Here is a 14,141-nt window from a genome sequence, read left to right on the forward strand (position 1 = left end):
AAATCATGAGGACCATAAGACACATGAGCCTAACAATTACTTGTTGATTCATTTTCATTTTTTATATTTACACCTTACCTTTCCACACATAAAAGCACAAGGTGTATAACCACAATGACACACACCAGTTGGCATAATAATAATAATAATAATAATAATAATAATAATAATACCATTAAAAACACTAGAAATGGTTAGTTTTTTAATGCTGGGCTGCTGAAAATCATTGGTATTTGGGGGCATGGATTCTGCAGCTGTACATCATTTGGTCTCAGGTATATGTTTGCTTTTGATTTTAGGTACCTTGCTGCAAATTTCCCAGGAGAGAAGGTCTGGGAATTCTGGCATAACTAACTTCCACTTTTCAGCTGCCTACTGCAATGTGGAATCCACTTGTTTTCATTGGTATGACTAAGCCCCTCCCAGCTCAACAAATGAGAATTGAAATGTGAATTAGGGCTGCTAAAACAAAGTTATTAAGAGCAGATCTTAGCAAGCATACAGATGTCTCCACTTATCCTGTTTATTTCTTCAGGAGCCACACAGAGACACCATAGCATTGCTGTCACACAAGTATAGAAAACCTTTCTTAACAGGAATAGGGTTTGGGGTTTTGTTTCATTTCTAATCCTGGGAGAAAACTATGAAGTCCAGGAGATGTACCTGAGCTTGCACCCACTTTACTGGAATTACTGATTCTGGGTTTTTGTGAACCACTGGCCATTTTCTTGAAGTTTTTATTTGGCAGCCAAGCCATGAATTCACCTGGTGTCACTTCATCATAACCAGCAGACAACTGAAACTTTCATCTAATTTTTATTTTTATTTTTGCAATGTCACTTGAGAAAATTGAACTGGACACTCTCTCTCCTGAAGATGTGGATGGCAGATGTTATTCTCAGCCAGAAATTTTTGAGACCAACTTCAGCAATTCACATGTGGATTGGTGCAAACATGAACTTCATTCCTCAGTCTCTTTGCCCAGTGGTAAGCCTGAATTTAAATTCATTTTAAAGTGCCATCTTTTTATCTAATTATGTGTCTGGAATCACATGTGTAACAGGCTTTTGACAACTAGCAGTTATATGTGTCAGGATAAATTAACAGGGCTGGTTAAAGGCATCCTGTCCAATAGATGGACCATTTAGATCTTTAAGACTTCTGGGTCTGTTTGTTTTTCAAGGCATTTGGAAAGACTGCACTTTATATTAGACTTAAGATTTGTATTAGTCCTACAATGTGTTATTATATTGCCGCAATCTGTGCGATTAATCAACGTTTTGATCTGGTAGGGGACACAGGGGAACAGGTGCTGGTGGTATATACAATAAGGACGTCCACATTGTCCATCTTCATATACTTTTACACTGGTTGATGATCTCCAGCGGGCTAGGGACAAATGTGAGAGCTGTTTCCTAGTTATGCTGGATCTCTCAGCGGCCTTTGATGCCATCAACCATAACATCATTCTGGACCGCCTAGAGAGGCTGGGAACTGGGGGCACTGTTATACAGTGGTTCTGCTCCTTCCTCCTGTTCAGAAAGTGGTGTTGGGGGTGAGTGTTCAGCCCCTTGGGCTCTCTCTTGTTTCATCCTCTCCCCCATGCTTTTTAACAACTACATGAAGCTTCTGGGAGAGATCATCAGGGGTGTTCATCAATATGCAGATGATACCCAGCTCTACCTCTCTTTTAAATCGGAACTAGTGAGGGCAGTGAAGGTTCTGTGTGAGTCTCTGGAGACGGTTGGAGGATGGATGGTGGCTAATGGATTGAGATTGAATCCTGACAAGACAGAAGTACTGTTCTTAGGGGACAGGGGCGGGCTGGTGTGGAGGACTTCCTGGTCCTGAATGAGGTAACTGTGCCCCTGAAGGACCAGGTGTACTGCCTGGGAGTCATTCTGGACTCACAGCTGTCCATGGAGGCACAGGTCAATTCTGTGTCCAGGGCAGCTGTCTACCAGCTCCATCTGGTATGCAGACTGAGACCCTACCTGCCCACAGACTGTCTTGTCAGAGAGGTGAATGCTCTAGTTATCTCCCGCTTGGACTACTGCAATGCGCTCTATGTGGGGCTACCTTTGAAGGTGACTCGGAAACTACAACTAATCCAGAATGCGGCAGCAAGACTGGTGACTGGGGGCGGCCGCCGAGACCACATAACACCGGTCTTGAAGGACCTACATTGGCTCCCAGTACATTTCTGAGCACAATTCAAAGTGCTGGTGTTGACCTTTAAAGCCCTAAACGGCCTTGATTCTGTTTACCTGAAGGAGCGTCTCCACCCCCATTGTTCAGCCCAGACACTGAGGTCCAGTGCCAAGGGCCTTCTGGCAGTTCCCTCACTGCGAGAAGTGAGGTTATAGGGAACCAGGCAGAGGGACTTCTTGGTAGTGGTGCCTGCCCTGTGGAATGACCTCCCATCAAGGAGATAAGCAACTATCTTACTTTTAAAAGACATCTGAAGTCCTGTTTAGGGAAGTTTTTAATGTTTAATGCTGTCTTGTGTTTTGTTTTTTTTAAAAATATATTTTATTAAGGGTTTTGGTTGGGAGCCGCCCATAGTGGCTGGGGAAACCCAGCCAGATGGGTAGGGTATAAATAATAAATTATCATTATTACTTTCAAATGAGATGACAAAACCTCAAAGATTTATCTGGGTCTCTATACAGAATAACTGAAACCCTTTTTCTTCTGCCGTTATTCTCAATCCTTCCAAGGAATGGGTCTCACACACATTTGGCCATTGTGAAAGGGAAGGGTTAATATAAGGCTTGCTAATTTCATGACTCCATCTACTTTGACAGCAGGCCACATGTGCGATGTCAACTTTCTCTGTTTGTAATTGGTTTCCCCCACCCCACCCCCCATGCACACACATTTGCACACATATTATGGTAGGGCAGGTGGGGAAGATGATGATGATTGGTCTTGTAGATGAGCTTTATAGAATCAACATTCACCAATGTGGGTGTGAGTGGAAGGCAACCAAGCTGTGATGGGGCAGCCAAATTGCCTACCCAAATTGGAATCTATGGTTGCTAGTTTCATAACAAACTAGGATACTATAATTGATTTAATATCATGACATGTTCCAAAACGGGGAACTGCATTTTCTAGGTTTGGATGAAATGGGAAACTTTGGTTAATTAAAGGCTGCCTTGTCTGATTTCCTGAGCTGTGAAGGGAGGAGTGACAGATCTTTGTGTGAGACATTTGTGGCTCATTAATCCCAAGTGTGACCATCTGAAACATGCTGCCACCAACCTAGACTCTTTTATACATTGGATAGATGTCTGCTGCTTTAAAATAGTGATTTAGAAATAGCTGGCCAAGATCTGTTGCTAGTTTGTGAGTTGGTGCCCGAGCACCAGCAGACTGCTATGAGGACACATTGCAAGGGGGGCTGTAAAGAAGAAGAGGTTTTGTGGAAGATTGATTGAGATCTGAATTTTATAGAGGGGTTTCTTTTGCCTACGCAAAACCTGTTTTTTTAATTGAGAGGTCCCTTGGTGCTGTCTCAAAATAAATAAGAAAAATACAATGCAATATCACAAATGTTCATGAGCATCTGTTTAATGAATTGTTGAGAGCATGTACCCACCCCCCATTAATTCCATTCACGTTATTCCTGGCTCACTCACTGAAGAACTGCAGTTTGGATCTCTACTTTGCCTTCCTTAACTGTAGTACGCAGCCTATTTCATAATGAATGTCATCTCACATGATTCACAGGGGATGTCTCTGACTGACTTATGTCTGCACCTGATGTATAATCACTTGTTTCCCCAGGAAGTACAAGCAAAAGAAGCATACCACACCTGAATGTAAACATGGATCTGCTTTCGTTTAGTGGAAAGAGGAACCATCTCATAGGAATAGGACATAAATGTAAACTATAGTAAGCTGTACTTAACATGCACATGCAGATACAGCTTGAAGCAAATGGATTTGGGTTCTTGTTTTCCGCTGAACTTGACTTAGCAATTGCACTTTCTAACCTTAAGCATATCATAGCAGAAATGTTTGAATTAAGACATATTCCAACAAAGCAAAAATACTTGTGGAGGACGTGGAGCGAGCCTGGTGAGGGGTGTGGCCTGGGGAAAGAGGGTGTGGCTTGTTATGACCCCCGAGGGCCAGATTGTGTGGCATGGAGGGTCATGCTTGGCCTTCAAGCCTGAGATTCTCCAATCCTGCACTAAAGTATGGACATCTTGTGTTTAATTTCTCGACATAGTGCAAGGTATAGCCAAACTTCAGGCAATATTTTTGCTGACTCTCTAGTCCTGAATGTTGCTGCTCACAATGACAGCTGAGCGATGTTGCATCATGGTAGCCAATGACAGGCCCCTTTTGAAACACTTTTTAAAGTTTTGAGTTTTCTCCATTACCGTTATCATGCAGCTAAGGCTGAGTCTGGTAATATTCTTCTGTGTTTTTACTTCAACGCCATCATTTTTTCCCCATTTCTTAAAGACTCGTGGATCTGCTTGAAACATTTTCCCAAACCTCATGGCGCTTGGCAAAAGTTTTGTCCGTCTAGGGATGTGTCTGTGAACTTGCCAGACTAGTGCTGAACTTCCACCTTTTATTCTCGCTCTTGCTTCTTATTATAGCTGACCCCCCCATCTGCCTCTTCAGCTCTTTCCCATCCTGACACCATGTGCATGGATGCCTGAGAACAGTTTTACTCCTCCTTCAACACTGGTTTGCAAGTCTAAGCCAAAGTGAGTGTTGCACTCCATAGACAATAAGGTTGCCAGGTTTGAACCTGAACCTTTTAGTCCTGTCTTCAACAATTTGATCTTTGGCAACTGACACTACAGGCAATAATATTTCTGTGAAAAGTTTCACTGCTAATTTCTGCACATTGAACTGATGTTGACGTAATAGGACAAGGCAGCTTTCCCCACCGCTACCAATGATCAGTTGGCAACCGTATGAAAATACTGCATAACTTGCAATTATGCACATGTCTGCTTAATCACCAGAGAAGGAAATTACAAAACCCAATATGAATGCATTCACAGACACTGCTAAATAGCCTCACCTTGCCTTATGGGTGGGCTTGCCCTGAAAATAACACAGTAATCAGGCTGCTAGGTACCTGCAGGTTAGATGGAGGATCAGAAAAAGATTTACATCCACCTGGACACCAGTCTTCTCCAACTATATCACCCCCTGCCACTGCTCACCAGACTATATGGGTGTGTGTGGGGGGGGTAATATGTGAGAACCAGCCTGCTTTGCCAACTTTGGAATCATATTTCAGGCTCTGTCTAAGTCAATTGTAAGTCAACCACAGTTACAAAAAACATGGTAAGAGTTATGAAAGTGTATTCTTGGGAGAAAGGGAGAAGCAAATATGTTGACCTGCTCCTAAAATCTCAGCAGTCTTGTATGTAGAGTAACCTAGAACCCTTCCCACAAGAACATTTTCAGGTGCAGAAGAGATTTGCTGGACACGTCTAACATAATACAAAGTCTTTTCAAACTGATGTTCTTAAGCACCTCCTATTATAGTGGTTGTTGTTGGTATTTGGGGTGGGCCTGAATCCTTGTATAAGGCTGATTCCCTAAATCAATTTGCAAGCTCCAAAGGCTTCCTGAAGTTAATGAGATGCTGACAAGCTTATCATAAGCTTTCCCAACAGTGGCCCCAATCAGTTAAGCATTATTTTCTCACAGCAGATGGATTAAAAAGCAACTTAACAACGTGTATCATGTTGATGAATGTTGCTCTTACAAAGAATGACCAAAGTACAATGAGAGATGAGTTGAAAAAGTGACAGCATTTATTATCAACGTTTTCAGAGTACCAGAACTTTATCTTAATCAGATTCTCGAGGGTTGCTTTTCTTTTCAAATGGCACTATAATTCTCTCTCTGAGGTTTAAAGTAGGAAGAAAGTCATTTGAGATATATGTTGCTATGGTTTAGCTAAGGTTTGAATGAATCACTGTAAACAAATTCTGTCTGGCATTCCGAATATTGTCTCCTAGGAGAGATTTACACATACCGAACCATCACCATTGATAAAAATGGGGCTTTGTTACTGCAGCCAAAATATAAGACCTTATATTCTTGGTTCATTGATTGTTTCTAGGCAGCAACTCAAAGCCCAGTTTTTACTAGAATGCTAAACCTGCATCTAGTTAATTCTGCTTCACACAGAGGCACTTTCTGAAAGTTATTTAGTGCTGTCAAAGCTCAAGATTAACTTAGGCATGATGTTCTGTTTTTATATTCAAACATGCACATCTCGGTACAGAAATGTAACATTCATGTATGTTTCACATATAACTTTCCATATTTAATATACATTGTGAGAAGCTATCAGGTCCATACAGTCGTACCTTGGTTTTCAAACACCTTGGGAGTCAAACATTTTGGCTCCCGAATGATTGAAAACCAGAAGTGATTGTTCCAGTTTTTGAACGTTCTTTGGAACCCAAGCTTCCAATGTGACCTCTGCAGCTTCCTGCAGCCAATTGGAAGCTGTGCCTTGGTTTCTGAACGTTTTGGAAGTCAAACAGTCTTCCAGAATGGATTCCGTTCAACTTCCAAGGTACCACTGTATTTTCAATTTCCATGTGTGTTGAAGAGAGAGAGAGAAAATAACATTGCTTAAAACATCTAGGCCACTTCATAACTTATATGAAACAACATGGCCCTTTTAAGAAACGATACTCAAGTTTGAAATCTTTTGTGAGAAGTAGTCCAAACAATAAGGTTGTGCAAATGCTGTGCTTCTAGGTAAAACTAGCCCTGTGTGGGCTTCTATGCTCCTCCTGTCTCTCCTCTCTTTCTCTGATACAACTACAAGGAGATCAAAAGCTTCCACGTTAATTTTAGATTAATCACAATTTAACATGTCATCTGAACCCTCAACTGTGATTTATCTTAACTATGGTTGGTGAAAAACAGCCAGCATTATAAACTATAGTTAGAAGTTGGCTTGTTGGGTTTGGACAACATGGCAAATTGTGGATAATCAAGTGAAAGCTTCAAACCTCCTCCTCACAGCCTTTCCAGGGGAATGGAGAGTGCTTGAGTCCTATGTGCTAACCAACCTAATATATATCTGAAACAGATTTGGCTAAACTACCTGATTTGTAACAGCATGTTTGTTTATGTTGTGATGGATTTAAATGACAAATTTGCTTGACATTTTGTGGTTGGCTATTTTCAAACACTTGAGGTTCTTAATCAGTATGTATTCCTTCCCCTATTAAGTGGAATAAAGGGTATTTAACAATATTTGCTTTTGTAACGGAAGCTTGTCAACTGCTGTTAAAACCAAATGTGCTGATGGCTTATGGATTTGAGGGAGAAAAATGTACAGAACATAGTAATTGATGTACAATTAATGGTGAAAGAAAAAATGATTAATTTTTTTGCAGGTCTGATCTGTATTTGGGATCTTGGCATGGGGGTGGGGTTGGGGTCATTTGATTTAACCCTCTGCTCCCTCAGTTGCTAATTGCATGAGTAATGTGTCATCTTAGTTTGGTTCTAAGAAATGGGAGAAGCTTAAACCGAGGAAAATGAGGTTTGCTTTAGGCTATCCATGACTTCACAGCTAAGTGAAAGGGTTTTTCATGCTTTTGACTATAGTGCTATAGTTTCCAGAACCCTGTTGGTCAATTGGCTTCTTTGGGTTCTCAAATGTAAGCAACATGACTGAACATAGTATTCAAGTCTGCTACAAGCAGGCCATTCTTCAGCCGGAACTTGCTGGAACTCAGTTCTGGCACCTCTCAGGTTGGCACCACTGCCATTCAAAGAGAACAAGAGAGGTGTTCATGGTGAGTTCCAGCACCTCTTTTTCTAGAAAAATAGCACTGGCTACGAGTATTCAGTTTTGGACCCAGATTATGAAAGTCTTGGGTTCAGTCTACTTAGCCTGGTTTTCATTTTTGCAATAAATGCTTAAATTAAATTTCTCACCATTTTCACTCTTCATCATTATATATATAATGATGAAGAGTGAAAATGGTGGGAAATTGTATTTCAAGCATTTATATATGTAAAATCTTGTTCTTGTGACAGCTAATGCAATTAAGATCAATATTCAGCAGCCATCTTTTTCAATGAGCTGTGACCAGGAACACAAGGCCAAGTTCAAAGCTGCCAAGAGAAATAATTATGTAGTGGACTTGCAAAGTAGAATATAAATTATTAGAAGTCTCTCTGACCTCTGGATTCTGTGAAACCCATTTCATTATTACTGATAGGTAGCAGGATAACTATAGATGTCTTACTGAGCTGTTGTCATTTTTAATTTGGACTTTACCTAGGAGTCCAAATGGAAGTGTAATGTTCAATTAGCATCACATCCTTTTAATAAGAGCCTTGAGCATAAGAAGTAAAATGAAGAGACAGTCTACTATCCCTACTCATGCGTGTCATTTTAAAAAGGAAATGGCTAACATTGAGACTCTTAATTCTGAAAGGTAGCTCAGTACATTGTCACCAGTGTTGACAAAGTTGAGACTGGCTGTCAGGAAAAAATGCTCACCATTTTTAAAAATGAGGACAATGTCATAGAGAGAGACAGCTTGTACTTTTGTTCCTATAGCATGTGAACAATACTACTATATGTCCCAAATAAATGGCCTGGGAACAGAATGGAAAGACCCTGGAAGCCTGGAAAGAAAACATTAGGAGCCATGCCCATCAAACCTTTCCTGCCCGAGATAGCTGTCATTTTAGTTCCTCCTCTAAGATCACTGAATGTGAAAATAAATAAATAAAATTAAAATATATCTAAGCAGGGATGCCAGCAGGATTTTCTAGACCTAGAAGCAGATTAGGCTCTCTGCTTGACTTGCGAAAGAGGTAACAGATACAGTATGTGCAACATTAGCATATGCTTTGTGCAATATGCAAATTTGTATCCTCATTGTGGGTGGGTGTGTTGGAGGGGCCACACACAAGTAATAATATGTCTTGCAGACAGAATGTCAACAGATGAAGCATTTCCCACAATTGTATTTCCATACTAGAAAAGGCTCCACCTGTTCAATTTTTGCCTCCCCCCACCACTTCCCTGGTATCTCCAGTTACAATTAAATTACAGTTAAAATTGGAAGAGACCTGAAGTGTAGGTGGGTCCCCACGAGGCAAGACACAATGATAACAGCAAGAACTGCTCATATACATTTCTGAAGACCTGGGCCACTCACACTCCCAATGTGATTGGCTGTCTAAACTTCCAAGCTGCAACTCATGGCTCAGAGTTTAAGGGCCAATGGCAGAGGCCCAAATCCTGAAATGTTCTGTGATTGGATATCCTGTATTGAATTAGAACACAGGAACTCAGAATCCTTAGTCTAGACTCAAGCTCAGGCAAACACAAACCACTGAATACATAACACGAACCATGCCTGAAACCCTGGAGAACCAATTCCAGTCAGTGCAGACAATATAGATAAACCAATGATCTTCCAGAATATTTCCATTCTGTTCCTAGGGCATTTTGGGGGGACATATAGTAGGATTGTTCACCTTATATGGAGATATAAGGTGGATTCTTATTTACAGTGGTACCTCAGGTTAAGTACTTAATTCGTTCCGGAGGTCCATACTTAACCTGAAACTGTTCTTAACCTGAAGCACCACTTTAGCTAATGGGGCCTCCTGCTGCTGCCGCACCATGGGAGAACAATTTCTGTTCTCATCCTGAAGCAAAGTTCTTAACCTGAAGCACTATTTCTGGGTTAGCGGAGTCTATAACCTGAAGCATATGTAACCTGAAGCGTATGTAACCTGAGGTACCACTGTACTTCTATGGTCTGCAGGGTGGTGAGTAATGACGGGTGTTCTCCATGGCAGGCCCTCATTTGTGAAACTCCCTCCCTGACAGTGCATGTCTGTTCCCTATGCTGATGGTATTTAGGTGCCAGTTAAAGATATTGCCGTTCATCTGGGCCTTTGAAACATGAATGTTTAATCAGATTTCAGCTGCTGGTATTGCACTAGGTAAAAATGTACTCTGTAGTTGCTTTTATTGTATCGGTTGAAGTCTTACATGGTTTCCACTAAGCTCCCATAAGAGGATGGGCAATATGGAAATGAAAATAAATAAATAACAATTGATAAAACATATTTCCCCCTAGGAGCATAATCCACTTTGTGGCCTTGTGTCCCTAGGCAGATAGATCATGGCAGCCCTTGCATGCAATGATCCATGGGATTCTGGCAATATCAGTACATTCACTGGCTCTTAAAAAGAGAGAGAGAAAATTGAATTAGATGCTATAATAACAAGTTAATCCCTTTGGTACCAATATGAAAGCCCCTAGTCATGTTGAAGGACCACGTTGTGCTAATATTAAAGATCTTTGTCTTGATTTTTTTTTGGGGGGGGTGGATGCAATTTTCATATATATAGAAAGAGAGGGGGATTTATATGACTAAAGAGTTGAAATACTCTTTCCTCAAATGCGGAGGGTTCGTTGCCAGTGGGTAATTTAAAGCTCACACAGAAGTCTAACGTGCTGAGTCATTGACCTCTGCCCTCAAGGTTCATGACTTACATCCTTGCATGGCTGAAACAGATGGAAACTACGCTGGATATAGAAGTTTAATGTTTCCCAAAGGCCCTATTTCTCTTGTGTGCTCTTCCTCCCACTAATGAACTATTTACTTTTAAGCTGGGGACAGGGGGGCAGTTCCACAAATCCAAGTCTATTTAAAGGAAAACTGTGCAGTGATTTATGATGGGATAGCAACAGGCAGCTGTCTTTTTTGTTACAAGAGGCCATCTTTCCTAGAGCATACTGTATAGTAGGCGGCACTGGTTGGCATGCAAAATATGTACATGGCATTGGCTGATTCAGCAGGTATTGAATTGTGTTGGTTGACATACCAAGATATGCTGGTGTATGGCTAGGAGGAATGGGTAACTTGTCTCAGACCTCCCTCTCACTCCCTTTCTTTCTGTCTTTCTCTCTCAGTCTCAGCAAGAGTTTGTTTCTTGGTTACCAGGTGACTCAGCCCCCTCTAGACTCAAGCCCTCTCCTCTTCTGTGGGGACAGCTTGCCTATGTCAGCAGACACAGACTCAGCCATCTAAACTCCTTGAAAAAGGACAATATCGATGACATTTTTGAAATGGAAAGGCTTCCCTTTCTAACACTGCCTTTTCAGGCTTGTTTTTATTCTATAGGCTAATGGAACAGTAACAAAAAGCAGTGCTATCTGCAAAATTAGAGAGCAGGAGAGAAATTTGGTTCTGTACACCTAGTTTGCCTAATCCCCCCCCCAAAAAAAATATTGTCTGGGTGGAATTGTCTAAATGCGGCTAAAAATGTCTGGGGAAGCCCAGGTGCCTGGCAGTCCATATCGGAAGTGTTGGGGTTTTTGGTGATTTTCCTTTTTAAAAAAGGTTTAAAACTTCTTCTTTTTTCCTTGGAGATTTTTCCCAACAACTTTGGGCCAAAAGAAAAAGAAAAAGAGCTCAACAACTTTTGTATCCAGATTTTCACTTTTTGAAATATGGCAACCCTAAGTGATTACTGAAAGTAACAAAGAAAATTATATTAGGGGAGATGGCTTACAAACATGGGCATATTGGGACAAATATACACTAAAATGCTAACAGACTTTAATGAGGATTTTTTTTAAAGTGAAAACTCATACAGAAATGTGGTGAACTGAACGGAAGACTGGGAAAATAAAAAATTGCAGAGAAACTAACACTGAGAGAGTCATCCACCCCTGATTTTAAAAGGCATAATGTAAGGCAAGAAAAGAAGAAACGTCCTCTAGCATAATTGGTAGGGTCATCTTCATTCATCTTTTTCTTCAGGGGTAGAGTGCTATTGCTTATATACTGAAAACAGCAGCACCCAAACACAAATAAATATGCAACAGGGGACTCAGAAGAACTCCAAAGCATGCTCAAGAAAAATAAAATATACAATGATGATAATAATGAAAAGAGATACAACCCCCCCCCCCAAAAAGGGGGGAAAGAAAACTTAAAAATGAAAGAAGATACAAAAGCCCTCAAAGAAAGCAAAAACTCTGCATACCTCATGAGAGTGGAGAACGTAAGAATAACCTGTTGGATCAGGCCAACGGCCCATCCAGTCCAGTGTCCCATTCTCACAGTGGCCAACCAGATGCCTGTGGGAAATCAGGGGGCAGAATATGAGCACAAAGGCCCTCTCCTCTCCCATGGTTTCCAGCAACTGGTATTCTGAAGCATTGCTGTCTCCAACTGTGGAGATAGAACACAGCCATCCTGACTAGTAGCTGTTGATCACCCTCTCCTCCATGATCCTCTTTTAAAGCCATCCATCATGGATGCCATCACTGCCTCCAGGGGAAGAGTAGGGGGCAAAGGCAGAAGTGAGAGAGCTTTCTCTTGCTCCCCACAGCCCATCATGAAAAGCATGTGTGCTCATGGTTATCTTATATGCTTTAGATCAGTTTCATCCAGTGTCATTTCCAGCTGATAAAGTCCCACTTTGTAGAAATTTTCCATCCCACGTAGTGTTGGTTTCCCTCTCACTTTGTCAGGGGACCGTGACAACCAGGGATAAGATGTTGGCCAATGGGGATTTGTCCTCCAGACAAATTTCCCTTGGGAAGCCTCGGCAGATGGGATTGCTCATCATTTCTTGAGTCTGATTGATCACTATATTTGGTGTCAGGAAGGAATTTTTCCCAAGATCAGCTGACGTTCCCCAGGTCAATGTCAATTTTATGGTTTTCTTTGGACTTTTGTGGCTTGGCACCTTCTGAAACACATCTATTTGTGGCACATGAAGGTCTGGAAGGATCAAGCATGTTTGTTCTGAGGAGTTGGTGGGTGGGTGGCCCTCGCTCACGACAAGACATTTTGGATCCTTCCAACTCTTTGATGCTACAGTTCTATGGTATACTGACTAGGGGTGCTCAAAGATTTCATTCAATACACATTTTTTTTATGGGAAACAATATGATTCATACTTCTGAATTAATATGAACATTAGAATCCTTCAGTTTCCACACTTCTCCAAATTAGAACTGATTAGAACAAAACACCATTGACCAAAGAGAAACGGGTTCTGCACTTGTGGAATGCAGCTGTGAGGAACCTATGGCCTGTAGTTCTAATCAGGCCCACCAGAACTTTGAATTGCACCCACAAGGCAATTTCAGGCCAGTAACCTAAAGACATGGACGTGGGTGGCGCCGTGGGTTAAACCACAGAGCCTAGGACTTGCCGATCAGAAGGTCGGCAGTTCAAATCCCTGCGACGGGGTGAGCTCCCGTTGCTCAGTCCCTGCTCCTTCCAACTTAGCAGTTCGAAAGCACGTCAAAGTGCAAGTAGATAAATAGGTACCACTCTGGTGGGAAGGTAAACGGCGTTTCCGGGTGCTGTTCTGGTTTGCCAGAAACGACTTAGTCATGCTGGCCACATGACCTGGAAGCTGTACTCCCTCAGCCAATAAAGTGAGATGAGCGCCACAACCCCAGAGTCGGTCACGACTGGACCTAACGTTCAGGGGTCCCTTTACCTTTAACCTAATGACATATGGTATGTTGTGCTTCAATCTGAGATAAGGCTCTGCTTGTTCTTTGATGGTAAAATGCAGCAGCAGGTGCTTATGTCTGATCTTAGTGCTGTGACCCCCACTGTGCTAAGACTGGAGATAAGCCTCTGCCTGTTGTCTTGTAAAGAGCAAGCAGGGCCTTGTCTCCAATCTTCTTCCCCACCTCTGATGCAATGTTCAGTTATTAGGGTGCAATTCAACATCAGGCTAAGGTGATTGTTCCATCAGCTCAAGTAGGTCTGTTTGCCAGACAAAACGATCTCCCGACTCTTTCCCCTGCATTCTGTTCTGGGAGTTCATCCAACCTGCCAGAGTCCTGGGGATGGGGAGCGCGGAAAGTTTCGTTGCACTAGCTGGAGTCACTGTGCTAGCTCCCACCAGTTGAGCTATTTAGTTGAATCATGCACTTAATAAATTATTTGAACCAATTAATCCAACTTTGTGGCTGAACAAAAAACGAAGGCTCTTAATCCCAGTTTGTGGAGCTATCATAACATACCGCTGCCACAGATGTGACTCCCTGGCCTTGCCACTCACAGCAACAGCATCAGAAGGGGGAAGGGCAGGTAGTATATACACACATATTTGA

At 41.8% G+C, this 14,141-nt stretch overlaps 1 protein-coding gene across 2 annotated transcripts in view; it reads left to right on the plus strand.

Annotated features, from left to right (window-relative positions):
• Positions 1-495: 495 nt before the first annotated feature.
• The window catches only part of ANO3 (anoctamin 3), a 230,651-nt gene continuing 217,005 nt past the window's right edge, over positions 496-14,141 (plus strand). For both annotated transcript variants that reach the window (XM_081834540.1, XM_081834541.1), the window contains exon 1: positions 496-987. In XM_081834540.1, the coding sequence (XP_081690666.1) occupies positions 834-987 (154 nt within the window). In that variant the 5' untranslated portion in view covers positions 496-833. The remainder of the gene's footprint in view (positions 988-14,141) is intronic.

Source organism: Podarcis erhardii (assembly GCF_964252035.2).
Source record: "Podarcis erhardii genome assembly, chromosome: 1".
NCBI lineage: Eukaryota > Metazoa > Chordata > Lepidosauria > Squamata > Lacertidae > Podarcis > Podarcis erhardii.